The 20,796-nt window shown below is 40.1% G+C and overlaps 1 protein-coding gene across 1 annotated transcript in view; it reads right to left on the bottom strand.

Annotated features, from left to right (window-relative positions):
- Positions 1-408: 408 nt before the first annotated feature.
- PIP4K2A (phosphatidylinositol-5-phosphate 4-kinase type 2 alpha) overlaps positions 409-20,796 on the bottom strand; it is a gene marked incomplete at both ends in the record, with an annotated part of 52,334 nt that continues 31,946 nt past the window's right edge. The window contains 4 exons of the mRNA XM_084254290.1: positions 409-489; positions 3,351-3,454; positions 4,740-4,980; positions 10,223-10,336. Coding sequence (XP_084110416.1) covers positions 409-489; positions 3,351-3,454; positions 4,740-4,980; positions 10,223-10,336 — 540 coding nt within the window. The remainder of the gene's footprint in view (positions 490-3,350; positions 3,455-4,739; positions 4,981-10,222; positions 10,337-20,796) is intronic.

The following is a 20,796-nucleotide window of genomic DNA, read 5'->3' as shown; positions in this document are numbered from 1 at the left end:
ATGCCAACATGGTTGGTCTGGCATGCATTTCCTTCTACCCTCCCCCACCCCGCAGGTGCACAGTCATTCATTAGTTCATTCATTCATTCATTCGTCCACAGCTGGAATCAGAGGGCTGTTGCCAAACACACTGATTGAAGCTGATCAGTTTTCATTAATTAATTAATTACTTTTTAAGATTCGCACGTGCGCGCACGCACTCACACACACACACAAAATCAGAAATAGCTAAGAACGGTGCTGGGAAATATCAGGTAGCTGTTAAAGCAAGTAGCCCCCAAATCAGTCATCTTGGCCTGAAGATGTAAACGAGGAGGTGTGCTCCACTGAGTTTGGTTTTCGTTTTTCTTCCACCGAAGCCACCTCTGTCCTTCCCACGCCTGTGTCTGTCCAAGGCTGTGTAAGAGGTTACGTCAAGATGTGGCCAATAAAGTCCAAAAAGCGCTTTGAATACTGTTCCGGGTTCACGGTTGAGATCTCCGCACCAGCCTGGCAGTTTTTAAGCAGAGGAACATTGATATAATTATTACTCAGGATCTACAACAACTTCTGATTGCAGTGGAGCATAAAGCTAATGATTTTCAAATCTGTGCAGCATCTAGTCATAAAATATAATCCAAAACATCAAGGATATTGTGTCTGAATAATCAAGGTTCTTAGGCATCTGTGTGTGAAAATCAGGCCCAGTCGCAGAACAGTCGATGGTCTTAGCGCATATACTGTGACTGCTACAAAATAAAAAAAATTGAAGTAGCCATGTCTGGGCTGTTCTTAACAAACAGTGGATCCCTGCGCTTATGTTTAGAAGCCACAGGGATAATACTTGGGTTTTTCAAGAAAACAAATTGGAGATACAATGAGACAATCAGGCCTCCCTGGTGGCGCAAGGGGTTGAGCACAGCACTGTGAAGCTGTCTGCAACCTCTGCAGCAAGAGTTCGATCCCCGGCCACATGGCGCAGCAGACCTCTCCTGGCTCACATGCGGCTCCCCTCAGCAGCGTATTTCAGTAGATCCACCTGTTCTGCTCCCCAATCTGTCTCTGGCAAATCCTCTCACCCTCCGCCCCTCTGACCTGTACCCCAGTCCTTGTATGCATAAATAAAACAAATATTTTTAAAAAATGACACAATCATCAATCTTTGGCTAAAGGGAAACTGAAGACCATGACATAGGATGGTGTCCATCGTCCAGATGCAGGGAGGAAAAGAGCCCAGAGATGAGTGGAGTGGTGGCAGCAGCGGTAGGGACCATGTCAGCTGCTCTGGGCTCTTTCCTGACACCACAACCAAGTGAAACAACCCTGCTGACTGCTTCCCCCAGAGGGCCAGGGGCTGCTTCCTTCTGCACAGGGCACAGGGGCGCCATTGTTCCCCTTTACAGAGACCTGCCTGAAGCCAGGCCTTGGCAGAGGCTCAGCCAGGGATTTCCTATCAACAGTGCAGTGGCAGCGAGCAGGCCCAGGGTCATTACTGGCTAGTTTCCTGAGCTGCCAAGGGCAAGACCAGAGCTTTACTAAGTCACCAGGTGCGATTTTTAGACACCATGCTCACCGCAGAGCCTGTAATTGGCCTGCTGTTGCTAGGATCTCATGAAGGAACCCAGGCCTTGAAGGCAGAGCGTATTTCCCAGCAGCATCTCAGTACAACATTCCTTTGCTAAGAGTAATGTCTTGTTCCTGCAAACGGCACATGGTTTTAGGCCATATGGTGCATTATGGAGCCGAGGTGGTGACTGATAGGGGAGACTAAAATGAAGCCATGTTTGCTGTGGAACATTTCCAATTCTGCAGGGTATATAATCTTACGGTAGGTTTGAGGAGGGATGGGAACAGACATGAAGCATCTCCCTCATGTTCAGCCTGTTCACCTCATGTGTTCCCCACAGAACACATCAGCTTGACATTAGGACCCCTTTATCAGCTGGGGAAGCCAAAGCTCCAAAGTTTTCCTCAGGGTCATACAACTGGGAAGAGGGGGGGTTCCAACCCTGTTCTGTCTTTGCAACATGCCCGTGGTTTCAACCAGAGGTGTGCATCGGAAGTCCCACGGAGCCTTTTAGAGTCTTCTCCCCCAACATGAATGGACTCAGAATCAGGGAAAGGGCAAATGGCATGGTGCATTGGCATGCACGGATTTTATAAACAGCACTCAGCAGGATGCAATGATAGCTGCCGGGGCGATTCATTGTGTACCCACCCCCTCTCTTAACGACATAGGTTTTTCCATTGTGCTCAGTCTTAATGACATAGGTTTTTCCATTGTGGTGAGGTCCTGGTCCATGTTCTACACATGGCAGGGACACCAGATGTAGCTGCTGAAATATTTCTGTGGCAAATGGAATATGGTTTTAGGCTAATTCTATTGTTAGGATGAGAGCCTATTTGATTTTGAAATAGAGACAAAGAGTATTTAACAGACTTTGATGTTCTGATGGACTTCACTGGTTTTATACACTCCCTGGAGAGGCACCTCTGCTTGCAGTGTGGATGAGCCAGGGCACAAGTTTACCTGTTTGGGATGGGCTTTATGGTATGCTGGAAACACCTAGAAAGTCAAAGTGGATCCTAACAGTATAAGTACAATGGGTATTCATGATTTGTGAAGTTAACCAGGTGGGGGGTGGGAGGGTTCACTAGTGGTGTGGGGGAGTGGGCATTAGAACAGAGTGGGGGACCTGGCTAGGTCCTGGGGGGTTCCATCTCTTCCACTGCCTAGTGATGTGACCCTGGCAAGTTACCATCTAAGTTCTCTTCCTTCAGTTTCTTCAACTGATAAGTAGGGGTACACTAGTATGGCTCACGAGTTTGCCATGGGGGTTCAACAAGTTGGATTATGTGTGGAACAGGGATAATTCTGAGCAAGCACAATAATGGTGAGGAATTCCTATTATTAAACTTTCATCTTGCACTCAAAAGACTTCTGTAACATAAGATTATGGTGGCCCTATATCTCTGAATCATAGACTGCTGTAAGTGAACGTTACCTCAATAAAGAAAATACAATTCACTGTGAGAAAATAAAATGCAGAACATTTTGGAAGTGTCTGAAGCAGAGAATAGTCCTTCAGAACACTTAACTGTCTTCAGTTCTCTTATCTCTGAAACACGAAGAAGTTGTATAAAATTCTAATGATGGACATGTCTATTTATATCCCCAGTGTGTAAAAAGAACCAAGATCAAGTTTACAGCAACTTGCCCAGAGCCAGGGAAGCAGGTGTGAGGGTGGTATCATTTGCTGGCTGGGGGTCTTGCTCTCTGAACATGACCCTCCTGCTGGGAACCGGAACCTCCAAAGGAGGTTGAGCCTCTCAGAGGGGAGGGGGCAGCTCTGAGCTCTAGGGATACTTACGCCATGTTTAACAGTTTTTGCAGCATGGGCAGCTTTCTTTTTTGCATCATAATGAGTCAGAATGTCAATAATTGCCATAAAGTACACCTCTTTCCTGGGCGAGTCTGCAAAGAGATGAGAGCAATGATTGTAGCACAATACCTGGCAAGGTACACGAGGCTGAGGGAGGCAGATGCTGGGCTGGGACTGAGGGATTCTGAGGATGAGGGTTGAGCTGGGAAACTAAGAGGACAGGAGCCCATGCAGTTCCTACACATTCCCATCAGGCTAACTCTCTGAACCACATTCTGTCAATGTAAAAAGTTTTTTTAAAAAGGATATTACATATTACCCCAGGATGTCGGCAGCAGAGATCTAAGGGTGAGCATATTTATTTTTTGCTAATCTTCATTTTCTTTAACTTCTGTATATTGCTTTTGTGTAAAAAAAAAATCTTATTTTTAAAATTTGTAACAAAGCCAGTAGAATTATGCTCCTTAATCCTTTTCTATCATTATCTGTAACTTCAGAATTTTCACTGGATCTAAAATCAGAGCTGGACGTAGCACCTATTCTCTATGATATCTATCACCTACATATTTCCACAAATATGTTTCGATTATGAATAAGAAAAGTACATTTGGTTGTATCTAATTTTCTGTGTTGAACAACAAATTTTGGTGAGTGAAATCAAAATTTAAACTCACTTGATGGATATATCATTGGAGATTTTTTAAAAAACTATGATAAGTTACAATTTTTTTTACTCAAAAAGAGATCTGCTTTTATCAAATCCACAAAACATTTTTTCATGTAGAAGTAGCTATGATAGAATATAATATCCCTTCAAAGATCCAATCACCCAGATAGTGAGGATGAGGCTTATTCCCACTCTTAGAGATGGGGGTGACAGCCCCTTAGTGGGGCTGGGAGCAGAAATTCACCCCACACCCTGCGCCAGCTCTGTGCACCTGATAAGGAAAGGGATGTTAGTGATGAACTGCCCGCCCTGCAGGAAGATGCAGGAGGTGCAGGCTGGACCACATAGGTCCCAGCTCAGGACCGACTCATGATGCTTTCGATTCATGTAAAAGAGAGATAACTAAGAAAAAAACCTTTAAAACATCTCTAATATATCTTATTTATGTTAATAGAAGTGACTGCATGGGTATGTTGACCATGTAAAATAGTTTCCCACCTGTCACACTATACCCTCAACATCACCAAATTTAAGAGCCCCATCATACCACCTTTCAGGACCTTTAACATACTCTGGCCCAAGTCAATTTCTTAGGACTCTGGAGAGTGAGTCTTTCAGGGTAGCATGATTTTTAATGGGGGTTCTGGTTCTGGTAGATAATAACACAAAAAGCAAACCAGGTAAAAAGCATGGATAATAACTCAGCTTACTTTCATGGCATTTAATTCCATAAACATCAATGCTGGGATCGAACTCCCCTGGAGCCAAGGGTGGTGAGCTGTTCAGTGTATTTCCAGGACTGTCCGGGGGGGTCCCCACAGTGTGGGTGCCATCACTCTCCCCCTCGTCCTCTCCGTCCTCGTCACACTCCACCTCTTCCTGCTCCGCCCTCTCCACATCGTGGATTCCCACCAGCAGGCTGTAGTCCATGAGCTTCAGCTGGGCCAGAAACTGCGGGGCAGGAGACTACATGGTCAGTAATGCCTTAAACAAACCCCAGATTTAAAGAAACAAGCTCAGAAAAATGCATGTTGGGGGGAGGCTGTGAGCTCAGGGGCAGCAGAATCAAGGAGCCTGGTGTATGATGTGCTCGAGGTCCCAGAACGGAGCCTCACTCGAGGGGCCGGCTCAGAGCTGGGATTATTTTCCCTGAAAAGCCAAGCTGGAAGCCGAGAGGCATGCATTTTTTACATCAAAATTGAATTACACCAAATTGCAGATAGCATGACTGACAAGAAAGATCTGGGGGAGGGAAGAGAAAGTTTCTCTCAACTATCAAGACAGGCTAGTGGGGAAAAGCAGGGACCTCCCAGTGGCTTCCAGCACACTCTCAGGGCAGCTTGTGAAAGCATGCTGAAATTCAGCACACTCACTGCGGAGATTATTAAGATTATTAAGATTATTAAGCAGTTTGTCACAAATAATTAAAAGCCCCAAAGTCCCCACTGACCAGCAAATGCCTGTGTCGGCGTTCTGGCCAATAATGCAGACTTCCTGTCCCGGACAGGCTCCCTTCTGATGGAGGCGGGGAGACCACATGCGCTGAGGGTGGCTGCCTTCCGTGGGGTAGCAAGGGCCCAGAACTCCCGCTCGCCCTCCCTCTCCTGCTAGAATGCTGGGGGTGGGGGCAAGGCTGAGCTATAGATTTGGCTACTCCTGTCTGCCAAGCTCTTTTTTGACCTTTTGTTGTGATTTTTTTCCCCTCTCCCTGTTTTTCAGTTGATGTACCCAGACACATGATCTTAGGTATAATATTCTGATTGATCAATTAAAATGTGGATGGTATTGTTGAGGGCAAAATGTGGCAGCCCATCTGTTGTCTGGAACTAAATAGTTCCCTATTCCCAGCTGGTTGCCTCTGCACAGGCTCCAGTGCCACTCTGACCCTGGGCTCACGGACCAAGATGGTGCCCAAATTTGACCCTGTCCTGCCCCTGCTTAAGACCTTTCAAGGGTGTCTCATTTCTTCAAGGGCAGAAACAAATTCTAACACGGCCTCGGGGCTTGGAAAGGTTGGCCATCCATCTCTGGGGTGTCTTAAACCCTGTTCCTGCCTGCCCTTCTGGTTCTGTCACTCTGCCCAGTTAGACCGATGCTTACGTTCCTCTTCCAATAAGGAAATGTTTGCATCTGATATAGAAAAGTATAGCCAGCTCCCAGCACTACCGCGAACCATCAGTGAAATCAAAACTGCATCTGTAGCTAAGAAGCTATTCTGATATACCCAAAGAGACTGAGGAGACCAACTGCAGTCCCATCTGAGAATTACATTCTCAAATCTGTGAGACCAAACTAGAAATGGAAAAGACCAAGGACAGCCAGTGGTTAAGAATCCAGGTTTTGAGGCAAAGGGTAACCCATTTATTCTTCTTTAATTATATTATCAGACAATTAAAAAAAAAAAGGTATAGTTTTTGGAGTCAGACGGGAGATATATTTTATATTTTCTCACTCACTCATTCCAGATCTTGACAATGAACCCACCTCTCTGAGGCTCAATCACTCTAACTACAAAATGGGATAACACACCCCACAGGGTGCAGGGAGAAATAACGTAGAGGAGGCAATGAACAGTGACGTATGTGACAATGATAGCCATTACGATGATTGTCCATGGAGTCGTGATTATGGGAAAAGGTCTTCTTGCATCAAATATGCAATTGAAACTTGGGAGAGGGTTCCTATTAGGTGGGCCAGGAGGGAAAATGTTTTTATTTTCACAGACTTTATTTTAAATCTCTTCTGAAACAGAGTGAACTGAGGTATAGTAGTGAAGCCAAGATTCTTGTTAGAGAAAATTCCTATTGGGTATCACCAAACTGTAGACTTGAAGCTTCTGGATTTAGAGGAGAAAAAAGCGGGTCAAGGGCCCCTCTTATGTTTGCCTCCAGCCCATGTTAAGAATTTAATACACACTCGCTTCTTTTTCTATTCATCTCTTTAAGCTGCTGACTAAATTTATTGATTTTTTTTCTTAAGTACGTAAGATTTCAAAGCACAAAGATTTTTAAATCTTTATAATTGTTAGGTCTCCTGCTTTTGGTTTCTTAATAACTAATTACCTGCCAGACCTTTGATCTGCCTCTTTCCCTCAGAATAGCTCACCTAATCTGATTAATTCCTCATTATGCCTAATCTCTGAGCTAGTATCTTCCTCAAAATCTTTATAAACCTTGTCACAAACTCTTCCAGAAAATTATGCGGCAAAAGAGCAGTTAATAAATTCTCCTTAACAACAGATTTAAATTAACATTACTTGCTATTTTATTAACACGTTTGTTCTTACTGAATTACCACCTACCTTCCAACACATCTGTGATGGAGAATTAAAATTCCAACCAGTCCTATTTAACAGTTAGATTTTACCACTTGTTGAAAGGTATAATAATCCTCCTTTGGAGCATTTATTAGAAAACAAAGTCTGAACTGTGCTCTCACAAACATTTTAAATTTGCATGTTATATCAGCACACTTAGGCATGTGTTGCCGATGAGCTGAAATCCCAGTCTGAATTTAGTAGCTGTGTGTCTTTGAGAATGTAACATAGTGACACTGGACTTGGTTTTCTCCTCTTTCAAACTGGAATAAGTAATAATGATACTCATACTTGAGGCATTGTTTTAAGAATTAAAAGAGAACATTGAAGCACTTGGGACCCACCTGCTCCCTAATTGTTGGGTGCCAGCATCCCCAGCACACATGCCTGATGGCATACAACTACCACCCCACCCCTCTCACCAATTTCCAACATTGTTGGACCACAAATGTGACAGTAGGGAGGCCCTAAGACAAGGCACTCCTGGACATCTGAGGAGAGTGCACCTTTGCCCTGTGTGACTTTGGATCTCAGTGTGAGCCAGTGAGAGGAGAAATCAGTGTCAATTCTCCCTGGTCATAATTAGAGTCGCCAATAAGCAGTCAGAAGGCAATAGTGATTTTCACTCTCCATACAGCACTTATTTTGGAAGGAAGGGATCACATAATTTAGCTAGGTGCAACTATCTATTAAAGTACCCTGCACACAAATAGAACAGGATCTTAAATCCAGTGAAAAAGTTGCTAGATTCTCAAATGAAAATTCTTTCATTTTTTCAAAAAAAGAAAAAAGATTATTGAGCTATAAGGACCTCATCTTTTACTTTAAGCTTTAAGCAGAAAAGAAACCACAAAAAAAAAAATGTGTTCCAACTAACAAACCAGTCAGCTAAATTAGAAAAGCATGGAACTGATGAAAAAACTAAACTAGATTAAATTCTAGCCTCATTACCAAGATCAGATGTCAAGCTACTTCACTATAATTACTTGTTTAGAAGTTTAATGATGCTTCTGCATGAATTTCAAAACTAAAGAGACTTTTATCAACCATTAAGAATATTTTTTAATAAAAGAACACTTTATGCCCCGTCTTCATTTCAACAAAACAGCTACATACAAGAGCCATGTATGGGATTACACTATCCTAATCTTCTAATCAACAGCATTATTAGAGACAACAAAAGAGCTAAGAGGATCCTTATGTAATTCAACTGTAAATTTGAACTGCTTCAGTGACATTATTTCCGGAGTCTAAATATCACAGCGATATATAGCCAACAGAAAAAAAGATGAAAACAATTTCTTTGGCAGTCACAAATAACCTTAGGTTATTTAACTTATTTACCATAACTGCTAAAACAAAATTATTCAGGATCAAAGATTTGCTGAGGAAAAATAAATGATTATTAATGAAAGACTGGAGAAAAATATTGTATGATAAAAGCAAACATTCCTATCTACATTATAAAAAAAAGTGGACAGCTGCATCCTTCATAAGAAACCAATATTTAGGTTCTAGGTACACCATGTAGATTAAAATGATGTGAGAGGGGGGTCAAAACTGGTAAGTCCTGAGAATATAATATACAGCATGGTGATTACAGTTTATAATACAGTATTGCATGTCTGAAAGTTGCTAAGATAGTAGATCCTGAAAGTTTTTGTCACAAGAAAAAACTGCTTGTAAAACATGTGGTGATGGATGTTAACTAGCTTTACTGTGGTAATTTTATAATATGTGCACATACAGAATCAGTATGCTGTTCACCTGAAACTGAATTAACAAAAAGTAAAATCTTTTATTCAAATTAACATATAACCTAAAAATAATTATGAAATGACTTCATCAGTCTATTAGAAGATTACAAAGGAAATTGTACTGCTGCTTCTGCCCTCCTGGGGAATACAGTCTAATGCATGACACGCATTCTTTGGCTCAAGTCATTTTAATTGTTTTTGTTTAATGACGCGAGAAAGAATCTCTCCACAAAGCCTTTCTCTACATAACAGATTTGCATTGGTACACGGAGAACAGATTTTAAAGTAAAAATAAAACAAACAAACAAAAAAGCATACACAAACGAACAAAAGTAATAGCTAGGAAAAACTTAGCTCAGTAAGAATTCTGTCAAAAACAGAATTCTCTTGGCATTATCTTGTAACATAATAAATTTCCAGAAACAAACTTAATTTTCTGAATTTATTCCTAAAAGGAATAAATAATGAAGTTCAATAGGAGAGCTACAATACCTTTGCAACAAACAAAAGGATAGGAGAAGGTATATCTTAAACAAAACAAACAAAAGCAAATTCCTTCCTTATGGCCTGAAAGCCCATTTCCACAGAGCATTTTATTTCTCACCAGCCTTCCCTGTGACCCCCCACGCTGCCCCGGTGAAGGGCAGGCTCAGTGGACGTGATGATACTAATATTGTGGTAATTAGTAGAAATATTAAAGCATTAAAAGTGACTTGAGTCTGGGTTTACCAACATTGAGATGCGGTTTAGAAGGGAAAAAACTCTCATTCAAATTCATTTTTGAAATGCTGTGCTGTTTGACAGAATGAATCATTCCCTCCTACCGCAACTCTGTTTGCTGTGGAAGGGCAGTTAGTCTGAATGGGCTTTAATTATGGATACCCAGCGGCAGACAGCAGGCATTGTTTGTTTTGTCTTCTAGAGCACAGAGCTGCTGAACCAGAGCACTTCTTTTTTAAACATATAATATGAGATACACCGGTTTATATCTGATTTTGATAAGGTGAAATAAATAGTTGGCTTTGGTTGCAGATTCAAATAGATGGTTCCAAAAGCTCCTCAAAACCAGCATTGTTGACACTTTTACAACGGGGCGTTCATTTATACTGATTTTTCTTACCTCCACATCCTTCTTCAGTTTTTCCAGGAACACCTTCTTCTTGTTGTCATCAATATAAATCTTTTGGCCCTCATTGATGAAATCATTATCTTTTAAAGTTGGCAGTTCTTTGGCCTAAAACAAAATGAGAAAAAGAATGAAAAAGAAGCCTGAATAAAATCTAAAAGATGTGTTTGCCTTCCAGTCCTGGAGATTAAGTTTCCACCCCTGGAAATTGAATTTGCCCTGTTGACTGCAGGGGTCTTAAGGCAACCCAATGTGAGGTGGATTGGCTGCCGCTAGGGGGCGCCAGTGAACTACGGCCGCTGGGAGCACTCCACTAGGAAAGTAGGGTAGACAGACTCTATAGCACCAGGAGGCTTTTGTAACACTTTGCAGAGTTTTGAAAGAATGAACCTATTTCTTGGATTCACTTTTTTACAGAGGGTCTTCTAACTATAGAATTTATATTCTTAGAATTGTTAGGAACCCTCAATTATCTTACTGGTACAACAAAACTCCACCCCTACTTCACTTTCTGAGTAGCCTTTGCTGGGTTCACATTACAAATAACATGTTATCTTTCTCAAGAAGAGTTCCACCCATAATCATGTTTAATATATGATTCAGGGAGAAGATGCAGCCAGAGGTCAGCCATCTGCCCTTCCATGCCTTTTGGTTGACCATTCTACTAAGAGGGAAATTCTGTTCTCACTTGGACAATGTCAAAGGAAAATGTTTTCTTTAACATAAAACACATTAAGATGAGAAGTTCAATCCTGTACAAAGAAGAGGGTGGGGAACTGGCAACCGGAGCTGCACTTACATCAACCAGTGGAAAATACAGAACAAGTATGAAATATGGACACATAAGCAGAGAAATCTAACTTACGGTGTAGTATCTGGGATAATATAGGCATATGATTTCAAAATTATGTGAACTGTTTTATTTAACTTATGCAACCTGCATTCTGGGAGTCTTTAAGAACAATCAAAGATACCCTGCCCCCTCTGCTTTCTGCTCACCAAAGTTGATTTCAGGGCAGTGTGTGTTTGTGAAATGTGCAGCTGGTGATTCTTGAGGGGGAGGTTGACCTTTGCAGGATTTTTTTTTTTTTTTTTTTTTTTTGGTGGGTCCCTCGCTGGTGGCCGGGGATCGAACTGGCGCTGCAGAGGCTGCAGGCAGCCTCGCAACCCAGCGCTCAACCGCTGCACCACCAGGGGAGGCCCCCTTTGTAGGATTTTTATGCCTAGTCATAAAGTCTTGAGGAAATACAATGCAGTGTCATTCTTCACAAAAACTAAGGAGGGGCCTGGTAGACTCATCCCCTAAATTTGTCATCAATAATTTAAAAATAGTGCAATAATACAAAGGAAAATGCTGAGTGTGAAGACAGCACATTCAGGTTAAATGTGTGTCAATTATACCAGACATTGGGTCTAAGAACTATCGCTATCAATATAAACATAATTAAGCTTCACAGTGAATACAAAAGATGTGAAGTTTAACAGACTCATTCAGAGGGCAGTCAGAAGCACTGCGAAAGAGAAGAAATTGGAATGACTTAGAAGAAAGGTTGAAGCCAGCTGGAGACACAGACAGAGACAGAGAAGGATCGTGACTCTCCAAGCAGACAACCTATTGGGGATGGTGGTGTGGTCATTAAGGATTAAGATACATGCTTCAGCTCTGCAACTAATTTTATATGTGTAAGAAAAGAGGGGGAGAGATATTTTGTGTTTTTGTATGAGAGAGAAACCTGAAGGCAGAAATGACAGGGCACAGACAAGGCAGTAGATGACACATTCGATATGTGTCTGTAATACCAGTCACTTTAATGAAGATGGATGCCATTTCAGGTTCACCCCCACAGAACTACAGCATAATCCTTCCTCATAAAACTCTGAACACCCTGTACTGTATTGCTAAGCTTACTTGTGAATTTCATAGGTACTATGGGTTTATTTAGATTGGATCAAGTTCAAAAACAGGCAACCAGATTGGTTAAAAGACTTAAGGGCTTACTGAAAGGATCAAGAGGCAATGGTGGATCCCCAGCAGGGCAGCTGTTAGAGGAATCCAATACCAGTCTACAATCGCCCCTACCCCCGCCCCGCGAAACCCAAGTGTTCATGGTAGGCAGAGCACACAGAAGGGTCAGGGGTTTGAAGACATGAATCTGAGACCAGTGGTGGGTCCTGGATCTCTCCAGGCTAAGTGCTTATGTGCTGAATGGGGAAAACAGCAGCAGCTATATTGGGGACTATGCTAGGCACACATGAGCATGAATTAACATGCATCTTCCCATTTACTCTTCAACCTTTACTGTTATCCTCATTGCACAGAAAAGGAAACTGAATTTAGAGAGATTACCTGATTTAAGTTCTCATAGTCTTGGTAAGTGGAACTGGTAAGCCAGTTCCCATAATGAGATGGGGACCCTGGCTGCCTGGGGTCATTCTGCTAAGGTTGGGGAGCGCTGGGATTTCAACAGAAATCCGTGTGAGATGTTTAAAGTGATTGGCATTTATTATCATTAATATCATCATCATCATCATCATCACTGCTGTGGGCATTCAATTGTTGGAATTTAAAACAGGTATTATAGATTGAGATTGCATAGAAAATGCTTTTTAATAAAAAGGAACTTCAATTAACTGTTCTTTTCTTTCTTTTTAAAATATTTATTTTATTTATTTATGCATACAAGGACTGGGGTGTAGGCCAGAGGTGCAGAGAGGTGAGAGGATTCACCAGAGACAGAGTGGGAAGCCGAACAGGCAGATCTATTGAAATACACTGCTGAGGGGAGCAGTGGGTGACTCAGGAGAGGTCTGCTGTGCCATGTAGGTAGCTCCCTGGCCAGAAGATCGAACTCATGCTGCAGTGGCTGAGCATAGCTTCATAGTGCTGAGATTTATCTCCTTGCACTACCAGGGAGGCCCTAATGGCTCTTTACTCCTAAGAACTATATGAAAAAGATGAAGTCACCCAACAATGATTCATCTTCAAGAAAAACTTATTGCTTAGTGAAAGAGTTTTGATACATCTTTTGATAGGACCAACATTTATATTAAAAACACATCATTTATTTTAAAGTGAAGAAAACTATTATGCTATCAATGAATGAACTTAATAGACACTTGGTATAATACTGTCCACAAAGATGACCTTTGAGAGCAGCAGGGAAATAACCGTGGTTATCAATGGGTTTTTTACCCTTTGCCTTGAAATACTGGATTATTTGCATTTAGGGGAGTTTTAAAAGCCTCAAATTCCCTGGGTCTGTTTCTTTAATGGTTGTCTTAACACACTTTCCACTTTAATGCAAAACTAGCCAGAGGCCGGAGGAAACCACCCAGGCTAAAGACAATCGCTCAGAAATGTGTAATGTGGATTCCCCAGAGCTGGCTTCTAGCCAGCAGTCAGCAACCTTACTGAAGTGGTAATAGGTTAAGTCTTTATTTCTGAATTAGGTTCTCCTGGCCAGTTTCCTGTAAATTGGGAGACATCAAGTGTGACTCTTAGGTGCCACACCCAGTACTTGCTGGAAGGTGACACCAAGTAGAAGCCATGGGGAGGGACCAGCTCTCTGACAGTACCCTTCCCAGTCTGCCCAGCCAGGGCAGGGACTCCCACATGGGGGCTTCCCAAAGATGTTCCCGCCCTGGTCAGGTGGGGCTGGAGTGTAGACTACCCAACTCTGCAGGGCTTAACAAGGAGAGGCTATTTTCCCTTTTGCATGAGCTAATTCCATGGGGGCGGGTTGGACATTCTTTACTCATAATTTGACATATACATATGTGCAAATATAGCCAAAGGCATAAGCAGAAAGACACCCCTCCTCCTGCCCCCCCCCTGCTTCTGTTGTTTGGATAACAACTTACTGACTATCCTTCATGCTTTCATGCTGGGTGATGCCTGCCCCAGGTGATTCAGTATAGTCCAGGTTTCTTAGGACACAGACTGAAGAATATGGTTATAAGCACAGACTGTGTGCTGGCTCTCTGGGTTAAATCTTAGCATCAATAAATTATGAGCTGTGCAAACTTGGGCAAGTTACTTAGCCTCTCTGTGACTAGGTTTCCTAATTTTTTGAATGTGCATAGAAAATACAGTGTTGTGATAATTACATGAGTTCATACATGTGAAAAGCTGAGTCATATTTACAATGACAAACACTTGTTATCATTTGTTCTCATCATATTCTCAAGTCTGACTTGTGTTCCCAGCGGAAAGCTCTTCACTGATGAATCCAGAGTACGATTAAAAATTTATGTTGGCATATTTAACATTTTTATCCATGTTGTGAAATTCTGGACCAGTTGTTTAATCTGTCCAGCCCTCAGCTCCCATATCTATATCATGGGCAATTAATCATCTCTTTCTGATAAGGTTAGTGTGTGAATGAAATGACACAAAACGTACAGTGCTTGGCAATAAGTACTTGCTACTTATTAGTCTTTTTAAAGAAATAGTTTATTTCTTTTTAAAGAAACAGGTTTTGGGGCCTCCCCGGTAGGGCAGCAGCTGAGCGCTGGGTTGTGAAGCTGCCCACAGCCTCTGCAGCGCTGGTTCGAACCCCGGCCGCCAGGCGAGGGTCCCACATGGCGCACAGACCTCTCCTGCTGCCCGCTGCTCCCCTCAGCAGTGAATTTTGTCAATCTGCCTGTTCTGCTCCCCACTCTGGCTCTGGTCTACCCTCTTACCCTCCCACGCTTCTGACTGTACCCAGTGCTTGTATAAATAAAATAAAATAAATTAAAAAAAAAACAGGTTTTTTCAACTTGGGATATCATAAGCTAAACCATGTTTAAAATTTCCCTATTTTTTAGATTAGGCACCAACATCTCGCAGGACTATATACTGCCTTTACTTTTTGAAGACACTGCACACAAACCTAGCAGGTACAAGTGCAAGATTATTATGACATTTTAGTGTATCCGACACCTGGGAACACAGAGGGTACATGGCTGGAGACTCTTCTCCTGCCTCAGCTGCCCTGGCCCCTCTATCCACACCTGGACTGTGAATTCTCCTGGCTAGAAAAACCTCTACAGTCACTGTAAGCATTATCCCTAATAGGAAAACCTCGCTGAAAATCTCTTTCTAACTGAAACCCAAATGACAATGTATATAATAATAAAAAATAGTAAGTTAACTTCTTGAAGTAAAAAAATACTTTTATATATGGCCAAATATAGAAATTTCTTGACTCTTGTCCCACCTTTATTTTCCTTGGGTTCGTTTCCCCAGCCAGTACATTATAATGGTGGGTAATTAGAGAATGCTATTTCGTTGATCTAAAACAAAAATTCACTGCACTCTTAGCAGCCAAAAAACATAACCAAAATACAGGAAAGTAATGAACTCATTGGGAACATTTAACTTGCTATGAGCTGTAAAAAGAAAATTTTCACTATAAACATTTTTTCCTCTTTTAGTACCTATATTATTAGGTGAAAAGTGTTTGGTTTCTTTTAAAGCATAGTATTACAGGCTGTCCATTATCAAGTCTCTATTCTTTAATAGTAAGAAATATATGATTTATGTATATATATATTGTTCATGGGTCAAAATAACTTATGTATAACTATACACAGATGGACATGATGCTGCATATAGAAAACCTTCTGAATGTAAATATTAATTTATTATTTCCTAGGGTTCAACTAACAATATATATTATCTCCATGGATAGATTTGGCCAGGGGTTTGAGATAAAAAGGGAGAAAATATTCAGAATGAACCGCTACAATGAGAGCTCTCATTTGAATAGAAGAACATGACTCTGTGGCCAGTTCAGCAGACAAAGACCAGGGAACGAAGGTAGTGTACTCCAGGAGGGCAAAGAAGCCACGGACTGTGATTCCTCCCATCAGAGAAAAAAAATAAGGCATTAAAATTTTCTTTCTAATATTAAAATACTTATCATTTTGTACTTTTACCAGAAGGCAAAAATTCCAAATTACTTAAGTCTTTTGCAGATCCTCTGAGAACCAAACCCAAACCAGAAATAAATGTTTACCAAGAGGATTTTGTTTCAAATGGAAATTAACCTATTTGTAATGTTTACAGGTATAAAACTTATGTTTATATAGTTATATATGATTTACTTCCTTAGATTCTGTGATTTGATATATGGAGTTTAGGAATATTGGCTACTTTAAGGGTTAGTAAAGCTGGAAATTTAATTCAGCAAGATTTAAAATATCTACCTTTTTGGAAACTCAAACACTTAAAAAACTCCCAAATGTTTAAAATCTGTACTTATAGTCAAAAATGTAACTTCAAATACACAGAACTCAAATTATAATGACACTGGACTCCATCATCATTCCACTACTACATTAAACTGCACAAAAAGTCTATTGTATTTTAAGTTGTCATTGACAATAGGAAAATTAAAAATACATGTACTTAAAGTGCACAGAGCCAAAATCTATATAACACAGAGCCAAGTTCTTATTTTAGCCTGGATAGAACTTAATAGGGAGATGAAATGTACTCCTGTCACACTTGAGTGTCTAATGCAAACAGGATTTTGGCACCAGAAGGTTTCAATGCAAAAGATAATACATCACATAGTACTCTGTGATTAAAAGACTTGTATTTCAGGGGGAAAAAAATGAATTTTTGTTCGATGTGCTCATTTGGCAACCCATGTAAAAACAGTCTAATTGTAAGCCTTAATGTTAAAGATTGCTGTCTGGTATTGCTTTGATGGTGTGTGGTGACACTAGGCTCTGGATACACAATGTAAAACTATGCACTAATTACTGTCTCATGTTAGGTACTGCTTATGTTTCCGATTTACTTGTTATTTCAAGTTCGCCTAAATGAAATAAACTTGTAAAAAAAAAAGAATAAAGCCCCTTTCACTGAGATTGCCAAAAAAAACTTCATAAAACTCAAAGTCTATGGGGCTGAAAATATACTCCAGGACTATTTTCATAAAGGAGAGAATTTTAGGTAATCCTTACACTGGAGCTAGGATAAAGAGAATTTGATTAAATAATATCATACAAGTGGTGTCAATTTTGGGGTCATAAGAGATGTTAGAGATTTATAATAAAATCAGTTCTGCTTTTCAAAACATGCAAGATACAGATTTGATACATGAAAAGGGAAATAAATGAATATGGACAAAGATAACAGGTGGCCTTCTCGCAAAAAGTGTATATAATAATCTTCTTTAGCAGCATGAGTGGAATATCTACACAAATTTATGACTTGGGAAATGATCCAACAGGTCATTAAAAACTTGTAATCTCCTCACTGAGAATGGATGCATTTGTGACCAGCATCTAGATATAAAAGTTTCAAGATTTTTATTTTGAATCTGTTTATGTATAAGTTGCGTGCAAGTCCTACAAATAGGTTTGTTACAATCTGATGGGAAGTCTGTTGCATGGATGTCTATGTAATCTAAGAATCTAATCTAAAAAAAGTCAAAGTCAGAAAAAAGTTTGCTAAGTCTTAGAGTTCCTGAAAAATATTTATTATTTTAATAACTATATCTGCAGCACCTTGGTTTAAATCAGGCCATGTACTACCCCAACTCTTTATGAAACCAAGAGTTGTCAGTCTGAAAAAATTTCTTTATCTGTGGGTGCTTGGGATACAGCAAGTTGAGTTCATTCCAGTGAAATAAAAATTAATCTATGGCAACTGGGATGTTTCTATACCTCCATAAACCAGACTGACTTGAGGACTTCAATGTTGTCATCTGGGAGATGTGCTCTTGTCTTTTTCACAAGTCACTCTTACCAGCCAGGAAAAATTCCAGATGAATTTAATCTTAAAAACTCCATTTTCCACAACAACCCCTCTGGTTTACATTACAGGGTTCTCAAGGCTTGCTCAGACATCTGCTGATATGATGGTTCAGAACATTTTTTTCCATGAGTAATAGCAATCACCTTAACCCAAATCAAAAACAGACCGAATTTTAGTGATTGTCAAGTTCAGGACTTCTTAAAGTAAGGTGCAAATGCTGAAAGGTACCTCTGCAGGAGGCTTCATTTGAAACAAGATATCTTTACAAACACTAAAGTATGAGAATGGATGGTAGGATCAAATCCTTTAATTTTACAAATGAGAACAAAGTCAAAGGACTTAACCCCAAACTTCCATTAAAGGCAGAATGAGGGCAGGGAGTTAGCTCCTCTCACCCCTCTTCCTTGCTTTTACAAAAGATCTCCAAGTCAAGAGGCAGATGTCACTGGTGCTAATTTTAACATGAGGTTTGAGAGATACAGGCTCTTTTACCAGGACAGGAAACTGTCCTCCACTTGGGTAGGTGTTCCTAACATTGGTCTGCAGAGGAATGATTCACTTTCGTCTTGGGAGAAAAGGAAATTTACAGACGAAGGTTAAAACAGCTGAGTTTAGGGCCTAAAAACCGTGGCAATCTCCCTTTAAGGGATCAACCACTGACAGCGGGAAAGGAAGCACTTTTTAACTGATAGCCAAAGAGAGGTTCCTAAAAGAACACATTGCTGTGCCTTTATATCCTGGGCTCTGAGTTTGCCATCTTTGTTTAATTTTCCTTTAACTGCAGCCTGAATAACCAGATAGATGTAGCAATTAATTGTAATTTGTTACAACTTAAAGATCACAAGAGAAATGCCAAAAAGTGGTTTAGAAAAGCATTTTTAGATGTGAGGGTATTAATGATGAATCCTCCTGAACCTTCAGTCCAAATAGGTAAAATGTCAGAGATGGTGACAGCCACTTAATTGTGGGTGCAATTCACAATGCCTAAGAATCGACAAGGCAGCTTTTTGTGGCCCATTATCAAAGTGTCAACAATGATTATTGCCAATATAGTTATACAAATGTCAATTGCAGGGCAGCTGTTTTCTTTCAAATGGGTTCCAGGGAAAAGGTTATATGTTAAAAGAAATCTTCTTATTGTGACCCTATGACTCCATTAGACAGGCTTTACTTTCCCTAATAAAATCAGACATGAGTTTTAAGAAGAAATGTGCAGAACGATGAACAAAATGCATAGTTGTGTAAACCCCAGGACTCTCACTCAAGAACATGGGCTTTTTAAAGAGTCAGGTCAAATCCCCTAGAAATCAAGTGAGTCCAGTTATGTTTTCTTTTACTTCCCAGAGCCCATGCTGAGTAGCTTGCTTGCTGGCAGCATGCTAAGACTGTCATTTGTAAAAAGCAGTCCGCTCAGCTATAATTACTAATTTGATGTCACACTGGAATTGCAGTGCAGCTGTGAAAAGATCGACCACCAGGGAGATTCACATTTCTCTGTCTCATTTAGAGGAGGCTAAACTGCTGGAGCCATGAATGGAAGATGCCCTTCCACTAAAAAGGAAAGAATTAAAGAATAAAACAAGTCATAGCAGCTGTCAGAATTTGACAGCAGTTTAAAAAAAAAAAAAAAGCACTCTTCTGCTTTTTGAAATTTTAAGGCATCTGTACTTGCATGTTCTGATACTTGTTGCCATGAAAGCGATTCCGTTATTGTTGGAATATAACTTCTTTATTTCCTTCAGTTCCATCTTCATTATTATAATAATGCAAATCACACTAATTACATGTCAAGCTGAAACCTACAGGATGGGATTTGTCTGCACCCACATCACTATCTGAAATAACAGTTTTAAAACTTGTCATCAAGAAGTTAAAAGCATGAGAAATTAAAACTAAATTAAAAACTAAGAATTCAGATGACTCATTAATACTTATCAATGGAGATTCTCTAGGAAATTCATTCTTTGCATTATGATTATGATTTTATAGAGAATATCACAGGAGAGCAATGAAATGAATATTCTTTCTCACACTTGGTTTCATTGATAAAAGGCCAAAATATAGAAAATAAATATTTTGCCTTTTCTAGATAAGAATGATTATTTTGATAACATGTAAAGTTTTATTTGTGATGACAAAGAGTAGCACGCTTTTTGGAGGAGTGAAATTTATTAACAGATGATGGAAAGAACCTGGAAATTGGCAGAAAAGGGAAAGCAGAGAAATTTCTTAGAACTCAGAAAAACTTAGTATTTTTTTAATAATTCAGCTCCATTAATACATTTCATCTATTATTGATGCATTATATTTTAGTAAACATTATCTCAAGTGTTGCTAGATTATAAACAAACTGCTATATCAGAGAGACGTGATGTCCTATTGTCAACGCACAGTCTTAATCAATGAGTGATTTTACTTACCATTAGTTTCCATATCTTCAAACTATTGCCTCTTATCCACTACCTTATAATTTAGAAGGGCATGTGGGTGGCTTTTCATAGCCATACTGTCTGGAAGAAAAGCTGTCACTAATCCCAAGCCCAGGCGTTCTTCCTTGGTGCAATAGTGCAGACAATTCTGGCATTTACATTAAAGTGTAAGCTGCGGTGATGCAGACTTATTTGCAAAAGTGCAGTAGTATAAAATCAAACTATTTCACTACTTTTTAAAATATTTATATCAAGGCTCAGAATAAATTGCTTTAGTACCACATTTTTAACTCCAAAACAATGCTTCTGTCAATGCAGTCAATGTTTCCTTGTTCTTTCCCATGTCATGGGGCTAGTATGAATTTTAGTTAATATGTCCTTTTTTT

This window comes from Talpa europaea (genome assembly GCF_964194135.1).
Source record: "Talpa europaea genome assembly, chromosome: 14".
NCBI lineage: Eukaryota > Metazoa > Chordata > Mammalia > Eulipotyphla > Talpidae > Talpa > Talpa europaea.
The sequence above is the reverse complement of the archived record's forward strand: the minus strand, read 5'-3'. Positions and strand labels throughout refer to the sequence as shown.